Genomic DNA, 27,125 nt, shown 5'->3' with positions numbered 1-27,125 from the left:
GTTTTGTTGAGACTGCGGCTGACAGTTTTTCCCCCTGTGTGTGTTTGTCTGTGTGAGCGTGTGGCTTTGGCCGTCCTTTTGGTGTGTGTGTGGTCACGCTCGTGTAACAATTTGTGAGTTTGTGATGTGTATACTTTCCCTGACATTTTCAAGAGCGTTCCCCTTTGGAGTTTGTGCCCGGGCTCATGGTGAGGAAAGTTGTGAAGTGTTAGCGAGCATTTGAGAAGAACGGGGCAGAAAAAAAAATTCCTGGGTTACTAGGTTGGGAAGATTTGTTGGCGTCACAAACACCACAAATCAGGTTTTTATGTCACGTCATATTGCACACTGCAGGCAAACAAATTATGGAAAATAATCAAACACACTTGTCTAAACTCTCTGTCTCTCATATGAAGTATTGCAAAGTCCTATTTGTTGTAGTAAATCAGTTTGTTTGGAATGTTCATTTCAGCGAACTAGTTAAAAATGATATGGTCTCTGTGCAAACGCTTGTTTTATGTTTTCTTTTGTACAGAACATTTGTGGCTTTAAATACTGTGTTTTCAATGTTAATTATACAATATTTTTTTTGGTATGCACGAGTCAGGATGGATGACTAGTCATCTAACAACTGACTAGTCAATTAGTTTTAAACACTTTGTTTCTTAATAATAAAAAAAAGTTTCTGTTTTCTAGGTTTAGCCTGTTTTAGTGCACATTTATCTGTTAGAATGTTTAATTTAGGACCTTATTGATTATTATGTATATATAGCCTATGTTTAAAAACTATTTCCATTTGTCCTCATAGCTTGTTGTGAACTGTATTTTATATTATGTAACGTCGAACAACTTTTAAATATGCAGCTTATAGTTTTGTCACCATTTAAAAGTACCGTCCCCAAATAAAATGAATTGCATTGAACTAGTTTTTGAATTTGTCTTTTATAGATTCTATCCTAAGATTCTAGATTCTATCATTTAACTATAATTTGGGTGACACATAAATCAGGGTGATTTTGTAACAATGGCGCACCCTATTCCCGTAATATGGTTGTAATGAATACAAGAAGTCACGGTTGAAGTGTGTGTTTTGTGTGCGTATGTGTGTGTGGAGCACATAGTTTATTAGTGGGGCCCAGACCCCCCACATTCCACTTTAATGGCTGCTGTCTGTGTTGCATTACACACACACACCAGCCTACGCTCAAGGAGGCGGCACACACACACGTTCCTAATTCTCACAGTTGTGCGCTCTCTCCTTCTCTTGAGCTGCCATCTTTGTGGTGACGCCACTTTGACTCGCTCCCACTTTTATTTTTATGCAACCAATTTATTTTTGCAGGCAGGATCCAGTGCTGGTGCAGCACGGCTGGGAATACAGAGACAGAGAGGAAGCGAGTCAGTGATCATGATTGATACTACATAAGGGTCACACAGGTTTGGTCTGGGCTCCTGATCTGAGTCACAGAGGTCTGCATGGAGGAGAGAGTACTTTCAGAACCTGTCAGTGGGTTTCCGATTCCGTGTAGGCCACTGAATGTGGCGGTGGAACTTTTAGCCACTTTTGCAGAACAGTGGAAATTAGAGTATTAACAGACGAAATTATTTGCGAACCGAACGTTTTCAGTGGGATTCTGATGTCTCGTGGCTCTTAGGTGATTTCCAGACCTTTAAAGCATGTGGTTTTGAGTAGAGCGACCTATAAAGTCGTGCCGGCCTCAATGGGACATTTAGCCTAATTCTAACTTCATCGAGAGCTAGTGGCTGTGACTGACATGTGGCCGTGCATAGTTTGCGGAGGCCTGATGTCTGTGCGCTAATGGAAAGCTTGTAAATGAAAGGCCCATTAGCAGCGAGGGAAAGGATTGGCGAGGGTTCTCGGTGCTGCAGTCTTGGCCCGGGGTGGGAGAGAAAACAGGGAGCGACCGTGGAGACGACGTTCTAATCCCACAGCTGGAGCTGCGGCGTGTGTCGTCAGCAACTGTGTGTGTGTGTCTGTGCGTTCGTCTTTGGAGGAAAATGAAAGTGAAGCCCGAGTCTAGAGACTTAACCACAACACAGAACTTGAAAAGAGGCAATCTATTGACTTCTCGTTCTCGGCACCACACCGCCACCTCTTTTTCCACTCCATCATGCTCTTGATCTCTTTTGTGATATTACGTTCTTGCGCGTTCTTAATTCTGTTTTATTTCAACCCTCTTTCCAGATGGGTGGTATCGGCACTGAATGCGCAGTGCTCTATAGTCATTGTGGTACTCTACAAAATAGTGTCTAGGAAACTACGTAATACAACACACTGATATGGAGGTGGAAAGTGGAATTAAAGTCAATGTGAAATCAAAATAGACTCCCATTTACTTTCTAAATACCATACATCCATTGTAAAGAGACATCAAAATGGTTTCATTGCTCTCAGCCTTACTTAAGATGTTTTGAACTCCTTTTTCAATATTGTCTAATATTTTTTAGATAAAATTGGTCGCAAATGCCAATTCTTGTTGACTTTAGAAGTGAGATGCAAGTCATACTCATTGCCTGCTGTGGTTAGTTGTTAATGGGGGAGGTTGAACACACCGAACGTTGCCTCCAGGGTCCCCATGGAGATATTCAGACACCTAGTCTCCTGTCTGCCACACTCTCAAACTCGTTCGCTTTTCTTTAGACATTCCACAACACACACACTTCTCAGCCAGGTCACACACATACAATCTAGAGAATCACCTGGGGCCCAGATGACTGTCTCCTGGCCAGCCTTTCAGTTTAATGGTGCTTTCTTGCAGTTGATGTGGACCAATCACAGCTCTCAGCAGGGTGCCAGGGCTTGAAATCAGACAATCACGTTGCCATTTCACGTTATCAGACGTTGCATCATTGGCAAAACGCAAGCTTAGGTTTATTTCAATGCTGGCTCCACCCGTTACTTCAAATACAGCACTCGAGGTTTGAATGATGCTGTTATGGCAACTATTTTTTGGTATATCTTTGAGTCAACATTAGCTAACTCGACCGATTTTGCATATCAGTTGAGTACCTATCCCCATCCCCCAATCGACAGGTAAATCTCACAATGGGGACATCAACCGAGAACGTCTTCAGACGTGCTTCAACAAGTTGCAGAGCTTTGTGGTAAATGCTATCTTTTAGACGTTGTTGCTGGAGAATTGTCTTAAATCCTGTTTTCAACATCATGGAAATTGCAGGGTTCACCAGAGAATACGCCTCGTTTTTCAGCAAGACAGAAACTTGCACAGCTTTGCATTGCTGCAAGGGGTAGGTATGGCGTCTATCGCCAGTTCCAGCCACGTAGAAATGCCAGTAATAGAACAATGATCTCTGACAACTGGACGAGGAAGAATCGGAATCAAAGCCCACAACTGGGAGGGAACATCGTAGAGAATTTAGTAAGCTGTCTTCTGAACAGACCAATAATAGGGAGCGCAGTGATGGGGCGAGACAGACGCACACCATGTTTATTGCTCGGCTAAGTTGGTTTAAGTCTGTGTTGCTGTTTTCGGCAACTCTAGAGAAGAGTTCTCCTGGTCGGTCCTGCCCAACCCTGTATAATCTGGCACAGACTGGGTGATGGCAGTTAAAATTAGCTGCTCTGAATGAGCTCGGAGCATCAAGGAGAAAACGCTGAGCTTGATGATTGTAGCCAGATTCAATCTGGCTGACTTCCACCTGCCCTCCAAGACCAGGAGGGTGAGTTTCGCTTTAGTTTTCCTCAAGTCATAAGCATTACCATGCACAATGTCGCTGCTTTGGAGAATCTCAGGTTTGAGGGGATAGTTTACCCAAAACTTAAAATCCTGGCTTTATTTATTCACCGTCGTGTCATTCGAAACCTATGACTTTTTATTCTGTGGACCCTCCAAAAAATATGTCTTAAAGTCTCCCAGTCCTTGTTTTTTTGTCCATACAAAGTCAGCAATAATTCCAAATCTCTTCCTCCTTTCTTCAGGTTCGGGTGAGTAATTGATGACATAATTTTGGTAAACTTGCTGAAAAGTTCTTTTTAACTTGGAAGAACGGGAGCATTAAAAACACCTAGGTTGAACTTTGTGGCACAGACGTCTTATCAGTTTTTTGGGTTTTCTTATCTAGAACCGGTATCTGGAACCGGAAAAATCAAGCAGATCTGCACTGGTTTTCCTTTGATTGATCTTCTCTGCCCATGACTAAGTGCGAACAGAAGTGGGGGAAGGAAAAGAAATCGGTTAAAAGTTCATGTAGAAGTGGCTCCCAGCAGGAGATAAAGTCAGGATGAAAGCTTTACTCTGATAAGATATTAGAAATCCACGTCTCTCTGATAAAACGTAATGCCACTATCACCCTTGCAACCTCCGCGGTTCTAATGACTTTTGCTCAGCTGCCGGCGCGAAGGCCACTGGAGTGTGTGATTTAACACTCTGATGAAGAGAACATGATGGCTGGGAGACTTTTAAGATTGAATCGTACCAATTCCACATTACCAGTCAACTAAAGGGCTTGCTGTTTTCTGCTTCTTTTAAATTGTTATTCTGCACTGGTAAATCATGTTTTTAATATCTTACGTTGGAGGAATTAAACACTGTTTTCTTTCAAGAATAATATGGGTATAATTTACATTTCCTATTGAGTGGCCAATACCCATTTTGAATTCTTAAGAGATCGCATCAAGTATAGTCTTATAATTAGAGGCCGACTTGTAGGATGATTTAAAGGATGGTGGCTGGCATTGATTAATTGATCAAATTTACCACACATACTTGATCTTTACTGCCCTGGGAAATAAACCGATTATGTTGTATTAACTAATGTAGTCGCTTGATTAATGATTCATGATAACTTGGTTATTATAGTTTTTAATTTCTTTTGAAAAGAATTTTGACAAACTTGTACTAAAAATAGATTGAGTTCTTGTTTTTCATTGTTTAAGCATTGGTGTCTGTTTAGGTTTAGTTTTTTTTTCCTAGTTTTGTTGTTTGTTTTTACCTCTGCAAAAGTTATATTAATTAAAAAATTGTTTTTAAGTAGGGTTACTTTAATAGATTAGTAAACTACTCTTATAGTTTAGTTTCGTAACGCATTTCTGTTCAGTTTTAATCATTCAATGAATTTGATTGAATTTCCTTTAGGGCCTACGTTTTGTTTTCCTTTTTGCAAATCATATTAGCAGCACTGAGAATAAAATGTTTACATGTGCAACATGTCAAACAACAAACCATAAGCTGTGCATTTTTATAGACTTGAACATTTGCTTTCTATAGTAAATCCACAATTAGTTCTTGAACTTTTGTGCAGCTAAATCCCTTTCTAAGGTAGGAATAATACAGTTCATGTTTCATGCCATCTTCAAAAAAACATAAATATCGGCCAAGTTTTCGTACAAAGCGCATGCAAAAACATGTATAGTCTTCAGGTATTATGTTTATCTTACATATTGAACTCAAACAGCTGAGTTTTGGTGTGTCATATGAGGCACAAGCTAATGTTTCAGAGAGGTTTCTGATGATGCTTGCAGGCCCGGTTAGCGAGTGCACATGCAGTTCAGGAGACCTGCACAGGCCTGTTGGTAAGGATTGTTTGGCAGGCGGCCGTCGCAGGCTGCTCCTCATGCTCGGCAGTCCTCACATAGCAGGAAAATTGGCCCAGAAACTCGCCCTGCCTGACCATTTATGGTTGATTTAATCATATCCCTACGAGGAACACCCCTGTGACGCGTCTGCTTTCTGTCTGGGCAGAGTTGGCCGTCGCGCTGCGGCGTCCCTGACATCTGGAGCACTGTCTCCACCACCGTGTGCCGGTAACTGGAGTTTTTGGTCTCGCTGGTGTTGACATGAAGATTGTAGACATGAAAATAACAGCTACTTGATGTTTAGCTTACGGAGCCACAGCTGTGAAAGTATTAGACATAGCTAATGGCTCCTCCTTGGCGACGGCGTTCGGGACACAAGGCTCTCTTCAGTCTCTGCTTTGGTGGGAAATACCCTCATGGTGTGACATGGGTTGCAAAATGACCTAGAGTCTTGCGTAGTGCGGAGGATAATGCGCGTGCAAACATAATCAAACACTTGATCCCTTTTGCCCTCGCTTCTCTCGTATTTGGGTTAAAGTGTTCCCAAAACACCTGTCCAAGTGCACGATATCACACACTTTCGATCAAGGAGACAGATTATCTGTATTTTGACTATAGCGTAGTTTGTTGGCACAGGTTGCCTGTTGCATTATTTTCATACTATTGGGATAGTGAAGACTATGCATGAGTGTGGAAAAATCAAGATTTTTTCTTTTTATTAGTTTGCAGTTCACATTTTTAATGGGTTAAAAATGGTGTTTAATGTTAATGGCAATGCTATAATAATAAGTAGAAATGCACTGTGTGCAACTATGTATTACCATATTGCCAGCTTGTTTTTCCCCATTTAATTTTATTGTTATGATTATTTTTTTTGTATTGGTCAATATTGGGTTATTTTTATTGTGCATGCTCATTTCCCCTAGTTTTGTGTTTAATTATTTTTCCCTCTTTTTAAACTTTTTAGCACTCACTCAAGTTAAAATCTTACACTAATCCAACACTAATAATTTAATAGCACTGTTAAATTGAATTTATACATTATTGTACATTAAATACTATTATTTTAATATTGGCCATTTATCGGTGTGCATTTGGTGCAAATGTTTTGCTGCTTGTTTATTATGTCTGATGCGTTTCACTGTCAGCTCTGAATTAGCTTTCCTTTATTCTAGAGATGCCGCTATCTGTGTAAACCTGTTGCTGATGCCAGTTCTGTCAGTGCTTTTCAATTTCGTTTTGCACATTGTCACGCCTCTGTAAACTTCAGCGATGGCCCTGACGGAAATAGTCTGCTGTGATCAATCAACCTTGACGTATTTACAGTTAAAGTGATAATGCCACACTCATGGCACACAGGCAAGTATTATTGTTCAGTTAAATGAGCTAGTTGTGCTGTGTGTCGACAAACACATCCTAAATTAAAGCTCTGTCGCAGTGTTTACCTAGCAACCGCACCGTTCATTTTTAAGTGTTGTTGAAAAAGATTATTATTTACTCGACCTTGGTCTGTGCATTGATTATTAAAGTGATATTGACATCATATTTGGTGAATTTCGTTGCACTACAAAGGTGTTAATGCATAAGTAAGCCGCCTTTATTATATATTAAACTAGCATCCATTTTGCAACCAAGTGCAACTGTAAATCTTTGCGCACTTTATTAGCATAGACGGAAAATCAGTCAAATTCATTTGGAAGCGTGTAGAATGGTTGTAGCAATTATCTGAGTCTTCTTCAATGCAGTATTGCCGTTAACTGTGTCAGCAAATTTCATTGGATGGCTGCATGTATGTATCTTTCAGACAGTTTCTCTGCCTTTTTCCAGTCTCATCAGTGTCCTCAAGAAACTCACACCACTGGCCTGACCCTTCAGTAGGTAACTGGAGATTAACCAGCAGAGTATCAGCACACCTTCTCCAGTTAGCGCCGCACGGGCAGCTCAAATGCATCTGAAAGGTTATTATTTGCTTTGGGGGTTATAGAAATGAAGCAGAGGGATTTCCGTGCCTGTCTGCTGCCTGTTAGGGGCAACAACCCTAAACCTTTCCCGTCAGGGTTGGCAAGAGGAGGCACGAGTGTGTTGTGGGCAGACAAATACACACACGGCGCGTTATGTAAGAGCGCATGGCGGAGATCATGTGAGGGCTGCAGGCTAGCACTGTGCATCTACAGATGACCGGCCGACGCTTTGATCCTCTCCTCTCAACCTGAGTGTTTGTTCTCTCTTTCTGGTTGACTCGCTCTCTCCATATCCTCCCCTTTCCCTGTCTGTCTGTCTGGCTGTTGTCCACTGATCACCTTATTCTGCTCGGTGTGATTTAACATTTTTCCTGTGTAAACAGGAAAATTAATGATTTATTAATGCTTTATTAGCATCCACACCAACGGATGATATCGTTTCAATGCTCAAGCGCTTTAAAGTTTGATGGATTCTGATTGGCTGTCAGTATTTGTAGCATTCTTCAGTAGGAAAAATTTGTTCTGGAAGTGATTATTTATTCTAGTTCATCTGCAGCATTAATGTGGACTTGCCTAGTATCATAGAATTAAAGTGATTAAGTAAAAATTGTAGTTATTGTTAGAGTTATCGTCCTTGGTGTGAATGGCCATTAATACAGCTAAAAAAAAACCTGTATAATATTTAAATTTTATTTATTTATTTTTGCTAATGTTCTTATTATTAATGGCACTTATATAAAAATATTTATTTTGGGCTTTTTTTTGTACTTTTTATTAGTATAGGACAGCGTAGAAGTGAGAGGAAGTGAAGTGGGAGAGAGAGAGGGGGTTGGGATCAGGAAAGGTCCTTAAACTGGGATTCGAACTCGGGACGCCCGTAGCGCAACAGCGATTATATGTTGGTGCGTTGCTCACAAGGCTATCGGTGCTAACTCGTGGCAGGGTATCTTAAGTTTTATTTATCTTTTTTTTTTTTTTAAATGGGTTAAAAGTTGTTGTTCAATCAAAAGAACCATAAGTTTGACCAAACAGCCTTTGTTGAAAAGTCTTAAATAATTATATAGAAGTGATAAATCAGTGAAAGTATTATTGTTCCCTAAATAGGTTTTTTGTTAATTATATTTTTGATTTGTTATGCAAACAAATTGCTGAATCAGTGATTCATTTAAACAGACAGTTCAAAAGAACTGATTTGTGGAAATGAATCACAACTCCTCAAACAGCGTTGGCATTTTTTTATTCTTGAGGTTTAAATCAGAGATGCTATAATAAGTAGCACAGTCTTGACACTTTCATGTAATTTGTGACCAGCAGCAGGCACTAAACTGCTGGTAGAAGTGTTGATTATCATAACTTTATTGGTAGTTATTTTGTACCGATAACAAAATATTGAATATGTCATAAATATTTCTCATATCTCCATGCTATATTGACAGCTGAGTTGTTTTGTCATTGTTATATGACCGATTATGTGCGTCTAAACAAAGCCTCCAGGTATCACCCTGTCATCATCATCAGTCGTGTTAACGCAAATAAGAAGGTGAGATCCGTTTCTCCCCGAGAGAATGTGAAACACATAAACATGCAGTTGCAGGGTTTTGTTGTATTTTTCGTCGGGGGCGTTCTCATTAACGCAAAACAACACTGACTCATTCCACGCGGCTCGGATCAGCACAACCAACTGCCGAACGTACGCGGACCAACGCCAACGTGCCCCATATCAATCGACCGTCAGTATTTTTCAAGGCAGAGTGACACTGTCGATTGTAAGTGGAACATTTAGGCAGCAGAGCGGCTCGTGGTTCTTTTGTATTACTCATCCTGCACACATTCACGCTGGCACACACTCGTACCCTTTTTTTCCCTGTCGCCACCATCATTAGTAGATGGAGAACGACCTTTTCCTCTGCCTAAATATAGAGCCCACAAAGAATAGGAGGAAGGGAGGGAAGTGGGGGAGGGATGGAGAGATACAGAACGAATGAGCGCGGGGGCCCTAAACATTTCTGAGCCTTTAAATACAGACCAGAGATGCAGAGGACGGCGTTTTTGTTTTCTTTTTCGTACTTGCGTCACAGCCTCACCATAAAAAAAGAGCTGTTGCAGCTGAACTCTAATCGCAAACAGAGACGACGGCAATAGGTGCTGTTTTTAGAGATTTTACACACAGAAATGGCAAAAGAGCGATGCCAAGGCAGATATTAGCGTCCAGTTTCCTCCAACTTGCATGTAATGTTCGGTCAGATGTTCGTCAGCCGGTTTGTTTGTTCGTGCCGGTACAGTTTGTACAGGTGCTATCATGTAAGGCTTATGTCATATTGTTTTTGTAAGTGTGTGTACAGGGCCCTGTCAAGCGAGGGTTTTGTCTGGCGGTCTCCTGACTCCTTACCCATTAGTGACAGTAACCGTCAGAGAAACAGCAGTCCCAGCAGAACCCACAGACACCAGGGGACATGCCTGTTTTAGCTGTTATTGCTCTTTGATTGAGCATGTTTGTGTGCACACGCTAAGTTGTCTTGTGAGCTTGTGGTCTTATGTGAAAAAAAGAGTGTATTATGGCACACTGGTTTGTTTGAAAGTACCTCAGAGAGGTTTCTTGTAAAGTCATTCCTCGGCCTTCCCTGGAGTCTGGGATTTATTTTATGTCCCTCCTTCTTATTAAGGGACCACCTGTTGATCGTCACCATGCTGCCAATTGTGGCTTTCTTATTCATTCTTTTTGAGCAAACATCACTGTTACTGTTGCTGGTTAGAGAACAAACCCCTGAGAAAATTGGGCACAGAACTCCTTCCATTACAGTCAAATATAAGTGTGTGGCTTATTTAGTACTTTTCAAAGATTTTTGATAATTCATTTAAAAAAAATGATTCAAAACTTTTTTTGAAGCAACCACCTATCAATACTGTAGCAATAAACGGACTTGGATACTTTAAGGGAAAGTTCACCCATAAAAGAGAGTCTGTAATTTTACTTCATATATGATGAAATCATTAATTAAAATATAAAATTATAATGTATATAATTATGTAAAATTCAGTCTTGCCTTTTCAAACCTCTATTACTGTCTTTCTTTTGCAAAACACAAAAGAAGTTATTTTGAAGAATGTTTTTGACCATACAGTGAAAGTGAGTGGGGTCCAAAACAACTCTGGAGCCCATTGACTCTTGTATGGACAAAAAAAAAAGAAGAGATATTTCTTCTTTTTTTGTGTGTGTTTCAAAAAGAAAAATCACAAATGATTTTTCATATTTGGGGGAGCTCTCTTTGTTTATTAGAATCAAATGTACTTTGGATATTTTAGCTTGTGCGTTTTGATTTCATTAATTGATTAATTGCATTAAGTTTTTTTCTCTCTGCTACGTGTATTTATAGCACCAAAATGTCTTGTTGCTAGGAGATGGTGTGGGAGCCAGGGACCCATCGCACAAGAGAGAGAAAAAGGTAGAGAGTGGAGGGAAAAGGCGCACTTCTTGTGAAAGCTGAATGACAAATACACTCACGCATATGCTGTGAGTCAGCGCTGACGCGAACGCGCTGTGGGATGCTTTGTGTTTCTTTGTGCCCACTCGCTCGGTGGATCTCTGGTCCCACAAACACACAACTAATCATATATGAGCCGTTTAATGTGACATGTCTTGGTAAAATGGGCATGAATGGTGATGAATGACGAGAAGACTTCTTGAAGTCGCGTTCCTACAAATCTCTTTGACAATGGTGCCGAAATTACAGGCCCACTTAGTGGGGTGCATTTTTTTTATTTTATTTTTGTATAACTTTTCGAGTATCACTTCTGTTGCGGTTGTGCTAGTGTTTGCTGCATTGCTGTATCCTCAATACACAGCAAACGGAATAAAGTCTTTGAGTTTTACTCCATTTGCAAATACGAGTTTGCAGTCTGATTTGTGTAGGGCTGTGTATTGGCAAGAATCTGGCGATACGATGCGTATCACGATACAGGGGTTTCGATCCGATATATTGCGATACTGTAAGCAAGGCGACAAATTGGGATATTTCTTATTTTAGGAATAGGATATATTTTTTAGGAAAGCTGTCATAAAGAACACACCACCATATGCCTACCTTAGAAATAAATACACATTTTTAACCAGAACACACTGGGATATGCATTTGCAATAATCAGTCCGTGTAACATTCAACGTTATTTACCCTACCAACCGCCTCGCCCGGCGTGAAGGCTCTTCACATAGGACGCGGCAAGTGGCGGAACCGAGATGGCACTCGTGGCACGGTCCCGGTGCGGACGAAAGCCCAAATGGCGCCACACTTCAGCTAGGGGTGGGCGATATGGGAAAAATATCATATCACGATTTTTTATAGAAATATCACGATTCACGATTTTTATCACGATTCTTTGTTAGTTTTACTATTTTGGTTTTACAAGTTGTCTGAGCATTACAGCCAAACTAGAAAGACAAAGATGCATGGCAGATATTTAGGCCAAAGTGGGCGAAGATAAAAAATCTGTCATTATTTTATTTTTCTTATTAAAAAATAAGAACAAAGATACACATTACAAATACACATAATATACAAATAAAACAAACAGTGCTTTATTTCCAGGTACAATAGGTGTATTTAGCAGAGCATTCAATGAAATTGAATGAACAAATATAAAAATAAAACACTAGATAGACTGATTCCTAAAGCAACTGTATTAAAGTTTTTCAGTCAAGAATAGTGAGTGATTTTTCTCTTTTGCGTTTTGTTGTTTTGTTAACGTTAAATGAATAGTTCCCCCACAAATTAATATTCTGTCATCTGTCTGTCAATTCTGTCATAATGTTGTATTTTTATATCATCATTTACTCAAAAGTTGTTTTAAACCGGAATGAGTTTCTTTCTTCTGCTGAACATAAATGCTATTTTGAAGAAGGTGGAAAACCAAACAGTTGCTGGTCCTCAGTGACTTCCATAGGATTTTTCTTTCCTGCTATCAAAGTCAATGTGGACCAGCAACTGTTTGGTTTTCCACTGAGTAAATAATGACAGAAATTTAATTTTAGGGTGAACTATCCCTTTAATGACAGTCGACAGCACGTTTAGTGTCCTGTCCCTTTAAGAGCTGCACGCATCTAATAAACAGGCACGCATCCGTTTCTCTCTTAACTATTTACTTTCATTTTAGAGATAACCAACTCAGTCTGTATGTAAACCTTGTGTGTTTTGACAGTATTAGCGCAAAATATAACTTAGTTGAGTAATCAGGCGCTGTTAGACAGGCGTTTTAGTGCGCGTGCTTCAGGTGTATGTGCTCAGAACAAGCGCACGTCAGACCAGCGCGCGAATGAAACATTTAACCAGCAAGGCTTGTATGCAAATAATGTACTTTTGCGAACGCGAATAAGTGCAGTGTCCTGTCTGAGTAACTCTACTGCTGTATGTCGTGTTGTACAGTATATAGAGACGGCGGCGCCAGAACTGTATTTGACAATGTGTGCGGTAGCGCGATACTACGATATTTCTTCAAAAGCAGATCGTGGAGACATTTTTATCGTCCACGATCAAAAATCGTCATATCGCACACCCCTAACTTCAGCTTTGTACACCGAAATGAGAGCTAGAACAATTCTTTTATCCTCCATTACTGGCAGCGAACTATATTAACGCTAAAATTAGTGCCGTGCCCTAATGCTAGTATTTCCTGTCACTGTTTAGGTTCAGAGATGAAGACTGCTCTCTAGAAGTCTACAAGCCGCCGTGACCCGACGGGGCCCGACATGCTGAGTTCATTCGGGCCGGGCTCAGGCCATTTATTTTTTATTTTTTTACAGGTCGGACTCGGGCTCATTTAGCTTCTCTCTTTTGATTGTGCCCATATTACGCGCAGAGCACACATGGCGACTGTATGAAATACTGATTATATTATAAATATTACACATCGCCTACGCAATGCATATTCGCACGCATTAGCATACAGGTGACTGTTGACCATGCAGAGCATCAGGGAGAATTTGAGAAAGTTCCCAATGCTTCGGGAAAAGCTGCATTTTGGATCATCCATGCATTTGATGATGATCCTGACTTGCCGTCTCTTCATTGGATGTGCCTTTAGAGTTTTTCAGAAGCGCTCCTGCTCAAAACCGAAACTGCTTTTTTTCCCTTTATTTAATGTCTTTATTGCATGCTTTGTTCATATTTTGAGTGCACACAAATAAAAGTAGGCCCTTCACAGTTCCGAACGATGAAGACTATTACTCTTACCTTTTATGAGCAAAAATGACAGCGTATTTGAAATGTTTCCAATCACTCTGGCCCGTCCATGTCCTGTAAAGCACGCTTCAGCTTGCACTCCCGCACAAACGACTGGATATGCATCAGTGCACATTAACCTAAGTTAAGCCTTTAAACTAACATTGTGGAGCTATTTTATAACTATAGATTTAATTTTAGACAAGTCGTGATAATTTGAGAAGGCTAAATATATCAAACATAGGCTATGATCAACTCACTGTCTGCCGCTGGCCGCTTGGTCGTTACTTTAAAAAACAAAAAACTTACATTTAACAAATAAAAGAATGCTCCAAATGTTTTTCTAAATTAACTTAATAAAGAAACGAAATACAACCACTTTGCCATTTCATCAAAACTAAAGTATTTTAATAGCTGAAACAGTATAAGCTGTTTTGGGAGAAGGGGAAAAAAAGACTGGCTCGCGTCGGACTCGGGCCAGTAATTCTGATAAGCTGTCGGACACGGGCCGGGTTAGGGCCTGAGCGTCTCGGGCCAGGGTCGGGCTAGGGCCTATATTTTAGGCCCGTGCAGGGCTCTACTGCTCTCTAGCGGTCGGGATATGAACTCAAAACTAAACAACTGCCATGAATCCTGTATGATTTCTTTTTATATTTTTTTTTTATATCAATATTCCGTTTTTGGGAATCGATACAGTATCGCCAAACAAAATATTGCGATACTCGCGTGTATCGATATTTTCTTACACCCCTAGATTTGAGTGTTTTTACTGTCGCTGAATAATGGCGAAAACACATCTTTCTGTTGAGTTGATTCAATAGTAAATGACTCTTATGAGCTGGATCTTTTTAGTGAATCAAAAACATGCGGTGCAACCTGTGTAGTCCATTCACAATTGGATGTCTCTTATTTACTGGAATCAGAAGCATTGTCTGATTCACGAGTAAATAACTCTTATGAGCTGGTCTGAATCAACCTGACTTATCCAACACTGAATGAACTTGAATGAAGTGCTTACTGAATCAACATCTAGATAACAAAAATAGATAACATCAGAAATACAACATCAAATGTAGATTCTACTGCGTCTAGTATTTCAACTTCATTCATCGCACCTAAATAAAAACTGCAGTGCTTTACAACTATAGGACAGGAAGAGCTAGATAAACTTATCAGTGCATCTAAACCAACAACATGTTTATTAGATCCTGTACCCACTAAACTACTGAAAGAGTTGTTACCTGTAGCAGAAGAACCGCTTCTCAATATTATTAACTCATCGTTATCTTTAGGTCACGTCCCAAAACCATTCTAGTTGGTGGTTATTAAGCCTCTTATTAAGAAACCACAAATAGATTCTAATGAACTGGCAAATTACAGACCCATTTCAAATCTTCCTTTTATGTCTAAAATTTTAGAAAAAGTTGTCTGCTCAATTGTGCTCCCCCTTACAAAAAAAAAAATAGAATTTCAGTCAGGTTTCAGGCCTCACCATAGTACAGAAACTGCACTTGTTAAAATTACAAATGACTTGCTTCTTGCTTCAGACCAAGGCTGCATCTCATTGCTAGTATTACTTGATCTTAGTGCTGCGTTCGACACTATAGACCATGATATACTCATAGATCGATTACAAAACTATACTGGTATTCAAGGGCAGGCTTTAAGATGGTTTAGATCCTACCTGTCCGATCGCTACCACTTTGTTCATTTAAATGGGGAGTCATCCCAATTATCACCAGTAAAGTATGGAGTACAACAAGGATCTGTCATAGGTCCTCTGCTATTTTCAATATACATGTTGCCCCTTGGTAATATTATTAGAAAATACGGGATTAGTTTTCATTGTTATGCTGATTATACTCAACTATATATCTCAACAAGACCAGATAAAACTTCTAAACTATCTAAGCTAATAGATTGTGTAAAAAATTTTAAAGATTGGATGACCAATAATTTCCTCCTATTAAATTCAGATAAGACAGAGATATTACTTATTGGACAAAAAAAACAGTACACAGAATCTCGTGGATTACATTTACAACTAGACGGATGCACTTACGTCCTCTAAAGTCCAAAATCTGGGTGTTATATTAGACAGCAACTTTGAAAATCATATTTCCCATGTTACAAAAACAGCATTCTTCCATCTTAGAAACATTGCCTAGCTTCGAAACATGCTACCTGTTTCTGATGCAAAAAAGCTAGTTCATGCATTCATGACCTCTAGACTGGACTATTGTAGCTGGTTGTCCTGCATCTTCAATAAACAAGCTACAGATAGTCCAAAATGCAGCGGCTAGAGTTCTTACCACGTCAAGAAAATATGATCATATTACCCCAATTTTACAGTCTCTGCACTGGCTACCTATTAAGTTCCGTATCATTTACAAAATATTATTACTTGCCTATAAGGCCCTAAATGGTTTAGCTCCTGCGTACCTAACTTGTCTTCTACCACGCTACAATCCAACCCGCTCCCTAAGGTCGCAAAACTCTGGACTTTTGGTAGTACCTAGGATAGCAAAGTCCACTAAAGGATGTAGAGCTTTTTCACATTTGGCTCCCAAACTCTGGAATAGCCTTCCTGATAACGTTCGGGGTTCAGACACACTCTATCTGTTTAAATCTAGATTAAAGACACATCTCTTTAGCCAAGCATTCACATAATGCACCTTATAATCTTGTACTGCAGTTATATCTGATCAAATGTACATTATTATTATTGTTTAGCTTGGGTTGAACAAATTATTTTTGCTAAGATGGAACAGCAGCTACGATAATTATGTCTCTCTTTGTTTCTCTGTTTCTGAACATCCTGTGGTAACTAGAATTTACAAGCTTCAGTCTGGATTCAACCCTTAAATGATCTGAGATGACCAAACACCTGAGAAAAGATAATGCCAACCCCTCAGAGGATGCCAACGCTCAGACAACATACAGAATTACCAGATTTTGCCATAAGTTAAATATATTAAAGTTTCTGCAATATATAAATATATTGTGGAAACTTAATTTCCTGTAGAGCTGCTTTGCAACGATTTGTATCGTAAAAAGCTCTATACAAATAAACTTGAACTTGAACATCTGACTCACTCACTGAGCAGCAAGTTGTCATTAATTTATACATGAACCAAATTTTTGTCCTTAATGTTTTTGTAACTTAAATTCAGAATATTCACTGACTTGTTGCTCATATGACTGTGTTGTTTACTTCAAGAAATGGAACTGATCTGCTGCTTTTCAGTGGGTCAAGTGAGTTTTACATCTCCGGTCTGCCAGATCTCTCAACCAAACATTTCAATCATGAGTCAAGCCGCATTGCCGACTGTTCAGCAGTTGTCACGGACAGTTAGTACCAGCCCACGGTGTCCAAGTCATCCTACCGCCCCCCTGCGCAGCGTGGGTCCCCGCAGCGCATGTGTGCGGTTGGCGGTGGCTGTAATGCTGAGCTGTTCGGCGTTCGCTGCCTAACACGGCGATAGGCTTTATTAGCAGCCAAGCTCTAAACCGTCTGAAAGGGGCATTCCAGTGAGCACAACAACACGTCGTGCGCCAAGACCCTCTCTTTCTCTTTTGTGTGCGAGAGTGGGAATTATGCTGTTATTTTCGGTCGTTCCCATCTGACATAGCACGCTTGAGAGATAGAATCTCGGTTCATTGTTTTTTTTCTCTGATTTTGTTTTTTCTTTCCTAATAGGACATTGTGTCTAATTTAGAGCCAGCAGAAATACTTCACCTCGTTGAGGTTGAGTCTGCAGACTTTGCTTTTTCATACTCGTCCAAATGCGCCAAAGGCTGACGTTCTCGGTTGTTTGTCGTGCTCCTTTCAAAGAGCTCTTCCGCTGTCTCACGATGTCACGTTGACTCAGCGTTGTGCATGGATTCGTAATAGGTCTGTCACTTAGCATGTTGTGTAACCGTCTGTCCGTGTTAACGTCTCAAAGCACAAACGGTTCCTGTAATGAGACAAAAGACCCTTAAAGTCACGGCCGTGTTTTTGTCTGGCCTCCTGCTTCTCAAGTGTTGAGTCTAAAAGTAGAGACTGTGTACCATCTCTGTGTGAATATGAGTGTTATTTTGTCTGCTGTCTCAAGGATTCTGGATCGAAGCACTCGTTAACTAGACGCTAAGGAATTTCTTATAACTTATTCAGACTTGGAGGTGATTGAGAGATAAACAGAAATAGCATACAAACTTTTACCAGACTAAAATCCAGAGAGTGAGTCTACATAAAGGCCTACAGCCTTGGAAACGCATCGTTCCCTTGGCTTAATGTCATTTAACAGACAGCAGAGGTAATACAACCTCTTATTAATCGAGATAAGATGTAGTGAAACATCCCCTCACTTTATTCTCGCCAAACGTTGGCTAGATTGCATCGAAGTGGCAAGAATCTCAAGTGTTTTGTGTCTGACCTCTAGGGTTTGCCTTCCCAGACTGGGCCTACAAGCCGGAGTCGAGTCCTGGTTCCAGACAGATCCAGCTCTGGCACTTCATCCTGGAGCTCCTGAGGAAGGAGGAGTACCATGATGTCATCGCCTGGCAGGGGGATTACGGCGAATTCGTCATCAAAGACCCGGACGAGGTGGCCCGACTGTGGGGCGCCCGCAAGTGCAAGCCCCAGATGAATTATGACAAGCTCAGCCGAGCGCTCAGGTGAAGACTAAATCTGCTTATTAAGTCCTTATTAAATCGCAATATGTCATTTTCACCCACTGTAACTTTGCTGATGAAAACCTGCATTAGAGTAACTGAATGAACTTGGGTAATGGCTCCGTTCAACAACCAAGTGAGCTGCCTATCTAGACAACATTGATAAGCACTCTACTGATGCAGTGACTGCTCTAGATGTGACAAAATGATTGGATATCTTTTTTATTTTTTGTTTTTATTGTTCATCAGGTAAAAAAAAAAAAAGTTCCAATATTTCTGTTTCGTTATTGTTAAAGAAGTAATGCAGATGCTGCTATTGCCATAGAATTAGAATGGTTACTAAAACTTCAATTATATAGTTAGCATTATAGTTCTCGTCCTTGGTGTGAATGGGCCTTATCACTTTTGGCGAAATGATAACTTAAGATAACATGCTAGCTTAACAATGTGCCAACACACTCTGTAGCAATAGATACACTATATTGCCAAAAGTATTAGGTCACCCCCTTCTAATGAACAGGTTTGACTACTTGTAATTTCTATGAGTACAAATCTTAATGTAAAACAGTATAATGATATTCTAGGGAATTGTGTGTTTCTAATTTTATAGCAACAGTTTGAACAGGACTCTTTTCTATTCTAACATGACAGTTTCTAACTTGACTGGCCTGCAGAAAGCCAAGTCCTGATCCCAGCTGAACACCTCTGGTGTGACTTTATATGCAGACCTTGAGCCAAAAACTCATCACCAAACACCAATGAGGGTCCTGTCCAAACCCAAAAGGGTCCTGTCCAAACTGTTGCTATAAAATTAGAAGCACACAATTCCGTAGAATATCATTATATGCTTAAAGATTAAAATTTGTACTTATTGAAATTACTAAAATAGTCAAACATGCTCATTAGAATACTTTTGGCAATATAGTGTATCAGATATATATCGCATATTCAATTGTGTAATCATTCAATTGTGCTTAGTGTCAACTTGATATGCTAACATAAAAGCAGAATGCTAACTGAGCAAAATGCTAACAACCAGACTGATGATGCATATTTATGATAACGTAAAATAGCATCATAAATGAGTAATTTGACAACATCAGATTATTGATGTTGATGTCAAGTCTCTCTTGTGGTTCATTTTAGTAACCGTTAGCTGAGTTGCTTCCCACGAAGAGCAATTCATCTCACTCACTTTAGTCCATTTTGTTTCACAATAGTTTGGAATTGCAAGACATACTAGAGTATGATATAAAGGGAATGAGTTTTGTACAAAATCAGAATTTTGTGCTTCCAGCTCAAGGTAAAGTAGGTTAATATTGCTGCCAGTTTTATCTTTGCTCTGTCTAGAGCACTGTTTCTTTGATTTTATGTGCTCTTGTATTAACTGACTTTGTGTTCATCAACAACGCCTTTTTCCGTCCTCGTCTGTCATTCACAATCTGTCCAGTTGCCTGTTTGTCTGTCTCTTCGTGTTATTCAACGCTTTGGACTGGTCGCCATGACAACCTGTGGATGCCCACTCAAACCGGCTGATCCTGCCTTCACCATCCCAGAATAATCAAGCCCACTTAGTGCTCATCAGCCATCACTTACAGAACTAGTGCGTGTCCTCCACTTCTGAGAACTCTTTCATTTCTCAAAGAGAAATATGGACATATGAATGGAAGAGGAAGGGAGGGGGAAGAAGAAAGGCAACAGAAAGCTGAGTACAGTTCAGATGTAAAGCAGAAAGTTCCTCAGTGTCACACTTCTGAGAAAAGAGAGAACTCGCCTCTGTTCAACACATGTGGAGGACACAAAACATGTCCTCTAAGTTAGCATGCACACACACATTCTACTGTGACCTCATATTGACTTTTTTGTGCTCTGTTGAAGCTGGTTTTCTTCATTCACGTGATCGTGAAGTTCGGGCTTCTGTACTTGCGCTCATTTCTAGGCCCCCACAAAATCCTCTGACAAAATCTTTGCAGCTTTCTCCAAAATTTGATTTTGAAATATAAACTCAAATTTACCTTTTATTCTTTTATTTCATGGCTTCCATAGGCTGTTACTTGAAAACTGTCATTTTCTGCCACCAGGCTCCGCCCACAAAAAAAAGTCATCACTGTTTGCAAACACGAACTTGGTCTATAAATGTTAATTTAAGAGAGAGTCCGATATTAAACTTTTTGGCTAAATTCATCATGCTTTCATTAGCAGCCAATAACAGTACTTTCAGTTTAGTTTAACCGATTTTACTACCGTTAAATCTATTCTGTTGATTTTTTTTGGAAAATGTGTGAAAAGTGTGCACATTCAGCGTGAATCTAGTCATTTGGGAAAGAAAGGCCTGAAAGCACTCTCTCTCTCTGCTTTCTTTTCTTTCATACCTAAGAGGTTGCACGTGTTCCCTAAAATTCAAACACCATTCAGACAGACTCCAGGCTGCACAGGCGTCTCATTGTTGAGCTATTAAAAATGAACAGACTGCAGGCCGACAGACAATGCAAAACATGTACACACTCGTTGTATTTACCTGATACTGCTTGTAGACCATCATATAACCAGACCACTGCTTTCATAATAGATGTCATGCGTGTTAAGCTTAGTGAAAGTAAACAAAAGGTCATTTGGATCAGCCGTTTCACTCAACAGCATATGTACTGCATGTATGTGAATGCATAACACGCGTGTGCAAATACAGAGAGTTCTTGTGCTCTTTTGTAGCAAGTTCAAATGCAATTCAAAGAGTGTTGTGCGTGTGCAAGTGTTGTGTACGTGCCCTTTTCTCTGTTGGTTGAGTATGTGCCTGTGAACTTCTCAGTGCCCTGATTCACACATCACTGTATATCACAATCATGTCTTCTCACACATGTATTCTCTGCACCCTCAGTGACATCTTAATTAAACACATTGAACCCATAAATCATCTTAACATCTGAAGCTTCAAATAGCCATGAAGTCACGTATCTGCTCTGCACATATCTGAATCTGGTTGGCTGAATCCTTTCATGTATGGAAGAATTTAACGTGCGTGTGTGTTATATATAATAACTTTCAGTGCTCCTTAATGATACAGTAATTACGTCAGGCTTTAACTTTAAAAAGATTTGTTTTTTCTCTCTTTGGAAAAGCTGGTCTGACATTTTGCTTCCTGACAGGTGCTAGATCATAGAATTTTGGCTACACAAGATTTGTATCCGATGCTTAAATTTAAGAAAATTAAAGCATAAGAAACAGTGCGCATATGATCTGAACTAGGTCAACTGGACTTAATGTAATTTGTAGTTTGAACGATTTTTTTTTTTTTGTTACATCAAGGCCATTCCAATTAGAGAAAGTAAATTTACTTCAAATACTTTAATAGAATTTTGAATAATAAAATTGATATGGTGTTCAGAAGCTAATTTAAAATGAACAGATTGGGGGTTTTGTCCCAAGTGTTCAGTCTCAGCCAAGAATTTTAATTGTGTATCTATCATTTATTGCAAGAGAACTATACGTTGATGTGTTGGGAAACCAGTCACTCTGTTTTTGATTAAATGTGCAAATTAAGTTCTTCTGTTGTAACTTTCATCTCGAAACTGTCATTGCCTTTGCAAAGTTTAACAAGTACAAGAATGTCAAATACATAAAAATGGGCGGCCTTCAAAAAACTGTGACTCCTAATAATGGCTTTGGCAAGTGTGTAACCCTACCAACACTGTCTCCGCAGATACTACTACAACAAAAGGATCTTGCACAAGACCAAAGGGAAAAGATTCACCTACAAGTTCAACTTCAACAAGCTGGTGCTGGTCAACTATCCATTCATTGACTTGGGCTCTGCAGGTGAAGATCCCCGCTTCTTAAACTCAATCTTTCTGAAACACACTCATTTAGTTTGATGTGCAATGTAAAACAACTATTAAAATTTCTCAATCTTTCTCATAGGTTCTGGTGTTCCACAAAGTGCACCGCCTGTCCCATCAGGTGTAAGCACTCATTTCCGCTTCCCTCCATCCACGCCATCGGATGTCCTCTCTCCTAGTGAGGAACTGCGCAGTCCTGGTGTCTTCAGTGCTGTGCCTCGACGCATAGCTCGTGGCTCCGTCTCCGACTGCAGCGATGGCACCTCCACCAACTCGGAGCTTGAGGAAACTGGCATAGCTCCTGGTGACGACCGCCCGGCCGACCGTGCCTTCAGAAACCTGCTCCATCCGCGCTTGTCCCACGATTCCTTGTTCCGTGTCTATGGTGCACCGCCCAACCCAACTGGGCTCTCCAGGAGTGGGCACCATGCGCCTCCACACAGGGTCCACCCTGAACCCTTGTCTCCATTCCCAGTGTCCCCTCTCCCAGGCCCTGGAGGCTTGCTGGCACCTGCTCTTTCTCCAGCTCTCTCAATGACCCCTACATCTCACATGGCCTATACACCTTCTCCATCCCTGTCACCCATGCTGGGCTCCCACTTCTCATTCAATCCAGAAGACATGAAGCGTTACCTGCAGGCTCACACTCAGAGTGTCTACAACTATCATCTGAGTCCCCGTGCGTTCTTGCACTATCCCAACATCATCATCCCCCAGCCCCAGCGCCCAGACAAGGGACTGGGAGCACCAGCGGGTGTAGGTCCACACCTGTCAAGTCACCCTCTGCACCATCAGGCTGAGGAGCCTCATCTATCTCCGTTCAAGTTTAAGTTGCAGCCACCACCACTGGGTCGTAAACAGAGAGAAGGGCCAAACCCAACTGGAGCAGGACATGCTCCAAATTCTGGAAGTGCTGCTGCTTCCTTCTCTTACAGTGGGGACCATGGTGCAGCCTCCAACTCTGCTTCATCCAGAATGATGACCAACAACTCAACCCCAGCTGGTCCACCAAAGATCAAGGTATGTAAAAAAATCCACATTGTAGCTCCTTTGAGAATGAAAATGGTTTTCTGTAACGCTCATTTTGCTTCCTTCTGTAGGTTGAGCCCATCTCAGACATGGAGTCGGAGGAAGAAGTCGAGGTCACCGACATCAGTGAGGAGGAGCATGAAGACGACGAATGTGATGTCTTTTCCCCTCCCCACACCAATGGTGGCCTCGCCCCTCCACCCAACCACGATCGCATGACTGATGATGATGATCTCGAGGAAGACGTCTTCAAGACCCCAGCTGCTCCTACCTCAGGGGTTGGGGTAAATCTTTTAGGTCTTAAAGCAGAACCCCGAGAGCTAAACCTGGGCCAGGGGGCTCCCATTAGCCCCGGGGGTACGCGCTGCATCCCTCTGAAGCTGCGTTTTAAACGCCGCTGGAGTGAGGACCAGCGAATGGAGGCGGGAACCGAAGAGGCTGAGGACAAGAAAAGCAGGGCAGAGAGGGAGGAACTTCCTCAGGAGGTGGATCCTAAACTGGGGGTGGAAAATGGAGAGCGGAAGAGTCCGGAGACTTTGGCTGCACCCCTGGGGACGGGCCAGAGGAGGGTGAGCTCTGAGCTACAGCGAGCGACAGCACAGCTGTCTTTAGAAAACAACGTTTGCTGAAGAAGACATGGTCAAAGACAAACTTACCAACACAGACCTGTCCTCCTTAAGGGCTGAAAGCAACTGTTGCTCTCAGAAGTTACGTGAAGACTATCCATTCAGCATGTTCGGATGCCCAAGCCATCTTTTAAACTTCTGTACATGCAGGTTCACTCACTTCAAAATGTTGCAACACTAAAAATGATTAATGCTGACATCTTTTTTTATGCATTTTAAGTAACAAGGTCCCTTTCCCAAGTCTAGCCAGAGCCCCTTGCTTACCGAACTCATTCCTTTTTGTTTGCTGTGTTAGACTAACATCATCCCACTAGTATTCTTGGGCACTGGACACTTTTTATTCCCCCCAAGAAGCTCTCAGTTAGGATTTAGGGATCAACCCATTTTATTTTATTTTTGTAAATCAAGAGATTACAGAAGTGCCTAAAGTGTTGATGTTGATGCACCCCTGTAAAATATGGGTAAAGATGGTGATCTTTTTCCTTTTTTTGCCTCGTCATTCATGCCCATGAAATTAGTCACATGGTCACAGGCAAGTGGACATCGTCTTATTTAAACAGACACTCTTGGATGAAGTAAAAAATGCAGGACGGATGCTGGCCCCATCTCAAACTCAATCATAGTTCTCAGACTTTGCGATTACAGACGCTCTTTCATTTTTTTTTGCATACCAAGATCCCAGACTTTCTGCAGAACCAGCTTGTCTTTCGCTCTCAAACCAGGCCCTTCATGTCACTGCCTTCAGAGCCATTAACTCTAGCGTGCTATCAGCCTTCACTGCCGGCTCCGGACACCAACTTTCCTAGCTGTTCAGCAAGCTCAGCCAGCTGACGGGACCACTCAACAACCTCTTAACGTATCTTAACACATGTATATACATTGGGGGATTAGTTTTATATATGTTAGTCCGTCTTCATGACCACCAGCTGGATGACAAATTATAGATCACATATGATTATTCCTTCAACTTATTTATTTTTTTAGAATGCAGTTTTAACCCCGAGGGAACGTGATAGGAACATTGGGGCAACGTATCGGAGGGCGATTTATGGTTTTAGCTTGTAATCATCCCTAAAACCACTTAAACAATCCTGTAAACCCTGCTGTTTTGTAAAGAACGCAAATCTTCATGGTTTGTTGGCTGTAAATCTCAGGCATACCACCCCACACACTTTTCCTCTATCCAACAGGTTGTCTTTGAATATAAAGCCTTCAAATGAACAAACATCTGTGCCTTTTTACGGAAGACTGACCGCCCAGTGCTTTTCAATGGGTTGCTTTATCGACACGTACCAACTCACATACAGGAGAGGCCTTAGAAACATGACCTCAAACACTGCTTTTATGCCTTATTTAGTTTTGTACCTTAAAAGAAAGTATCCTAAATTAAGATTTGCATTTAGAGTCCATATATTCTCACTTTATTGCACGAGTCGTATATATTTGATAAAAGAACAAACGCTGGTTTTGATACAAATTCTATTTCAGAAGGTAAATCTATGTCAGCGGGATGTTTGGTTTCAGGGCCCTACAGTGCTTTACTGTGAAAGAATAGTGTTGTTATAGATAAAGTTAAACATAACTGACCAATTATTGAGAACCCTGAATGGCACAGGTGTTCTTGGCCTACGTATAGTTTCAACTCGACCCATTTGTGTGCTCCATCTCAGTCTCTCTGCAGTGTTTTAGTTGTAGGAGGCTGTTCTTTATCTACAATGATCAAGATTGAACAGGTAACACATCTTATTTGGCTCAGCGTTTGGCTACGGCCTTCGTGGTCAATGACGTCCTCGAGAAAGGGACCTCACTTCACCAAACTGACAACTAGAAAGTGGACATTCAGCCTCTTAGCCCTCATCTAAGGAAGAAGTATAGGACCTGACACACTTAACACTCATTTTCTTTTCCTCTTTTTACTTTTTTGGAGTTTGTTTGGCGGCCTTACACCGGTTCAGTATCTGTATTTTAACTGACAGCTGCCTTATTTGTTAGAAAATCATTTGTTTTTTCTCTTGCTCTCTATTCAATATAAACAGTGCTGTTTTATTATACCTTTTTTTGTTTATATTACATTTATCATTTTTAATGTTGATATTATTGCTGGTATTTCGTTTGTACCCCTTACCTGGGTTTTAACCTGTCAAGATGAACATTTTAATAAAGCGTATTCCTCTAGCCTCTTTGATACCATGATATAAAAGTGCTCTGGCTTTGTATTATTGCTGGTTTTTAGTTGTAATTAAGAAAACCAGGCGAAGAGGGAGGGGGACATTATGCTATCACATTTTTATTTTAATGTTTTTTTTTTGGTTGTGTACATATATAAATATATATTTTCCATTTTGAGGGGATGATGTAAGAAAAAGACAGTTATTTCTTTGTGTTCAAGGTCTTTCTCCTTTTGCTTCTTTCTTAAAGCTTTCAATTTGTCTCTCAATGGTTATGTAATACATTGTAAAGAGAGACAAAACTTGACGTTACAAAGAACCATGTATACTTTTAGTTTCTCATGTGGTTTCTTTTGCTCTTGTAATTAAAACTGTAATCAGGGTTCATTAAAACAGGTAAAAACGGATCTTTTGTCCTTCATTTACATCTCTCCTGATTTTTCTCTGTTGATGGCAACTTCTAAGCACTGGTAAAACACAACTAATATTTAAACATTTTCGCTAAACTGATTTATGTGATGTGTTGTTTTGGCATAGTACTCCAGTTATGCTTCTGTAGTTTCAGTTTCAAACACAAAAGAGCAAGGGCTGTTATTCCAGATCCTGTTTGAGGTGAAGAGATGCAAAATCAGGATTTGCTTTCCTAATGAACTGGAAATTCGTGCCACAGGAAGACCGTTAACTAACGTTTCTTCACAAACCAGACAGCATTTATGATCCTTCGTTTTAGAGAGAAACCTGGAATCAAAAGCATACTAAAATAATTGCGCGTAGGTAAGAAAGTACTGTGCTGAAGAGAATTTTAATTATTTGTAAAACAGCGCCCTCTGCTGCTAGAATATTGCTATCGTTCACTTTTGTTTAGAAGCTGTTCTCGAAGCTCTTAAAGGGGAAGTGTCATTTTAGATGATTTAACACTGTCTCCGATTCTATGCAAATCTATAAGTCAGCCACTCGTAGTCATCATCAATTTGCAATTACGTTTGACACCGATAGTGGTGCAGAAACAGTTCACCTTTAAGCTAATGTCCATATCTTCCCAGAGTAAAAATGAAGCTCCTTATCTTTCAGAGCAGTCTTGATGTCAATATGTAGGACCACCCA

General features: G+C 40.5%; 1 protein-coding gene across 2 annotated transcripts in view; it reads left to right on the top strand.

Moving 5' to 3' along the window:
• The window catches only part of LOC306885683 (ETS domain-containing transcription factor ERF-like), a 30,548-nt gene extending 4,125 nt beyond the window's left edge, over positions 1-26,423 (top strand). Inside the window, exons 2-5 of one of the 2 annotated variants that reach the window (XM_079442372.1) lie at positions 18,134-18,368; positions 22,063-22,178; positions 22,281-23,218; positions 23,299-26,423. In XM_079442372.1, coding sequence (XP_079298498.1) covers positions 18,134-18,368; positions 22,063-22,178; positions 22,281-23,218; positions 23,299-23,856 — 1,847 coding nt within the window. In that variant the 3' untranslated portion in view covers positions 23,857-26,423. The remainder of the gene's footprint in view (positions 1-18,133; positions 18,369-22,062; positions 22,179-22,280; positions 23,219-23,298) is intronic. The other variant, XM_079442373.1, reaches the window with a different exon arrangement.
• The last annotated feature ends 702 nt before the right edge of the window (positions 26,424-27,125 follow it).

The sequence above is a fragment of the Barbus barbus genome (genome assembly GCF_936440315.1).
Source record: "Barbus barbus genome assembly, chromosome: 19".
NCBI classification, from domain to species: Eukaryota; Metazoa; Chordata; class Actinopteri; order Cypriniformes; family Cyprinidae; genus Barbus; species Barbus barbus.
Note: the sequence above shows the minus strand (reverse complement) of the source record. Positions and strands in the feature narration are given on the sequence as shown.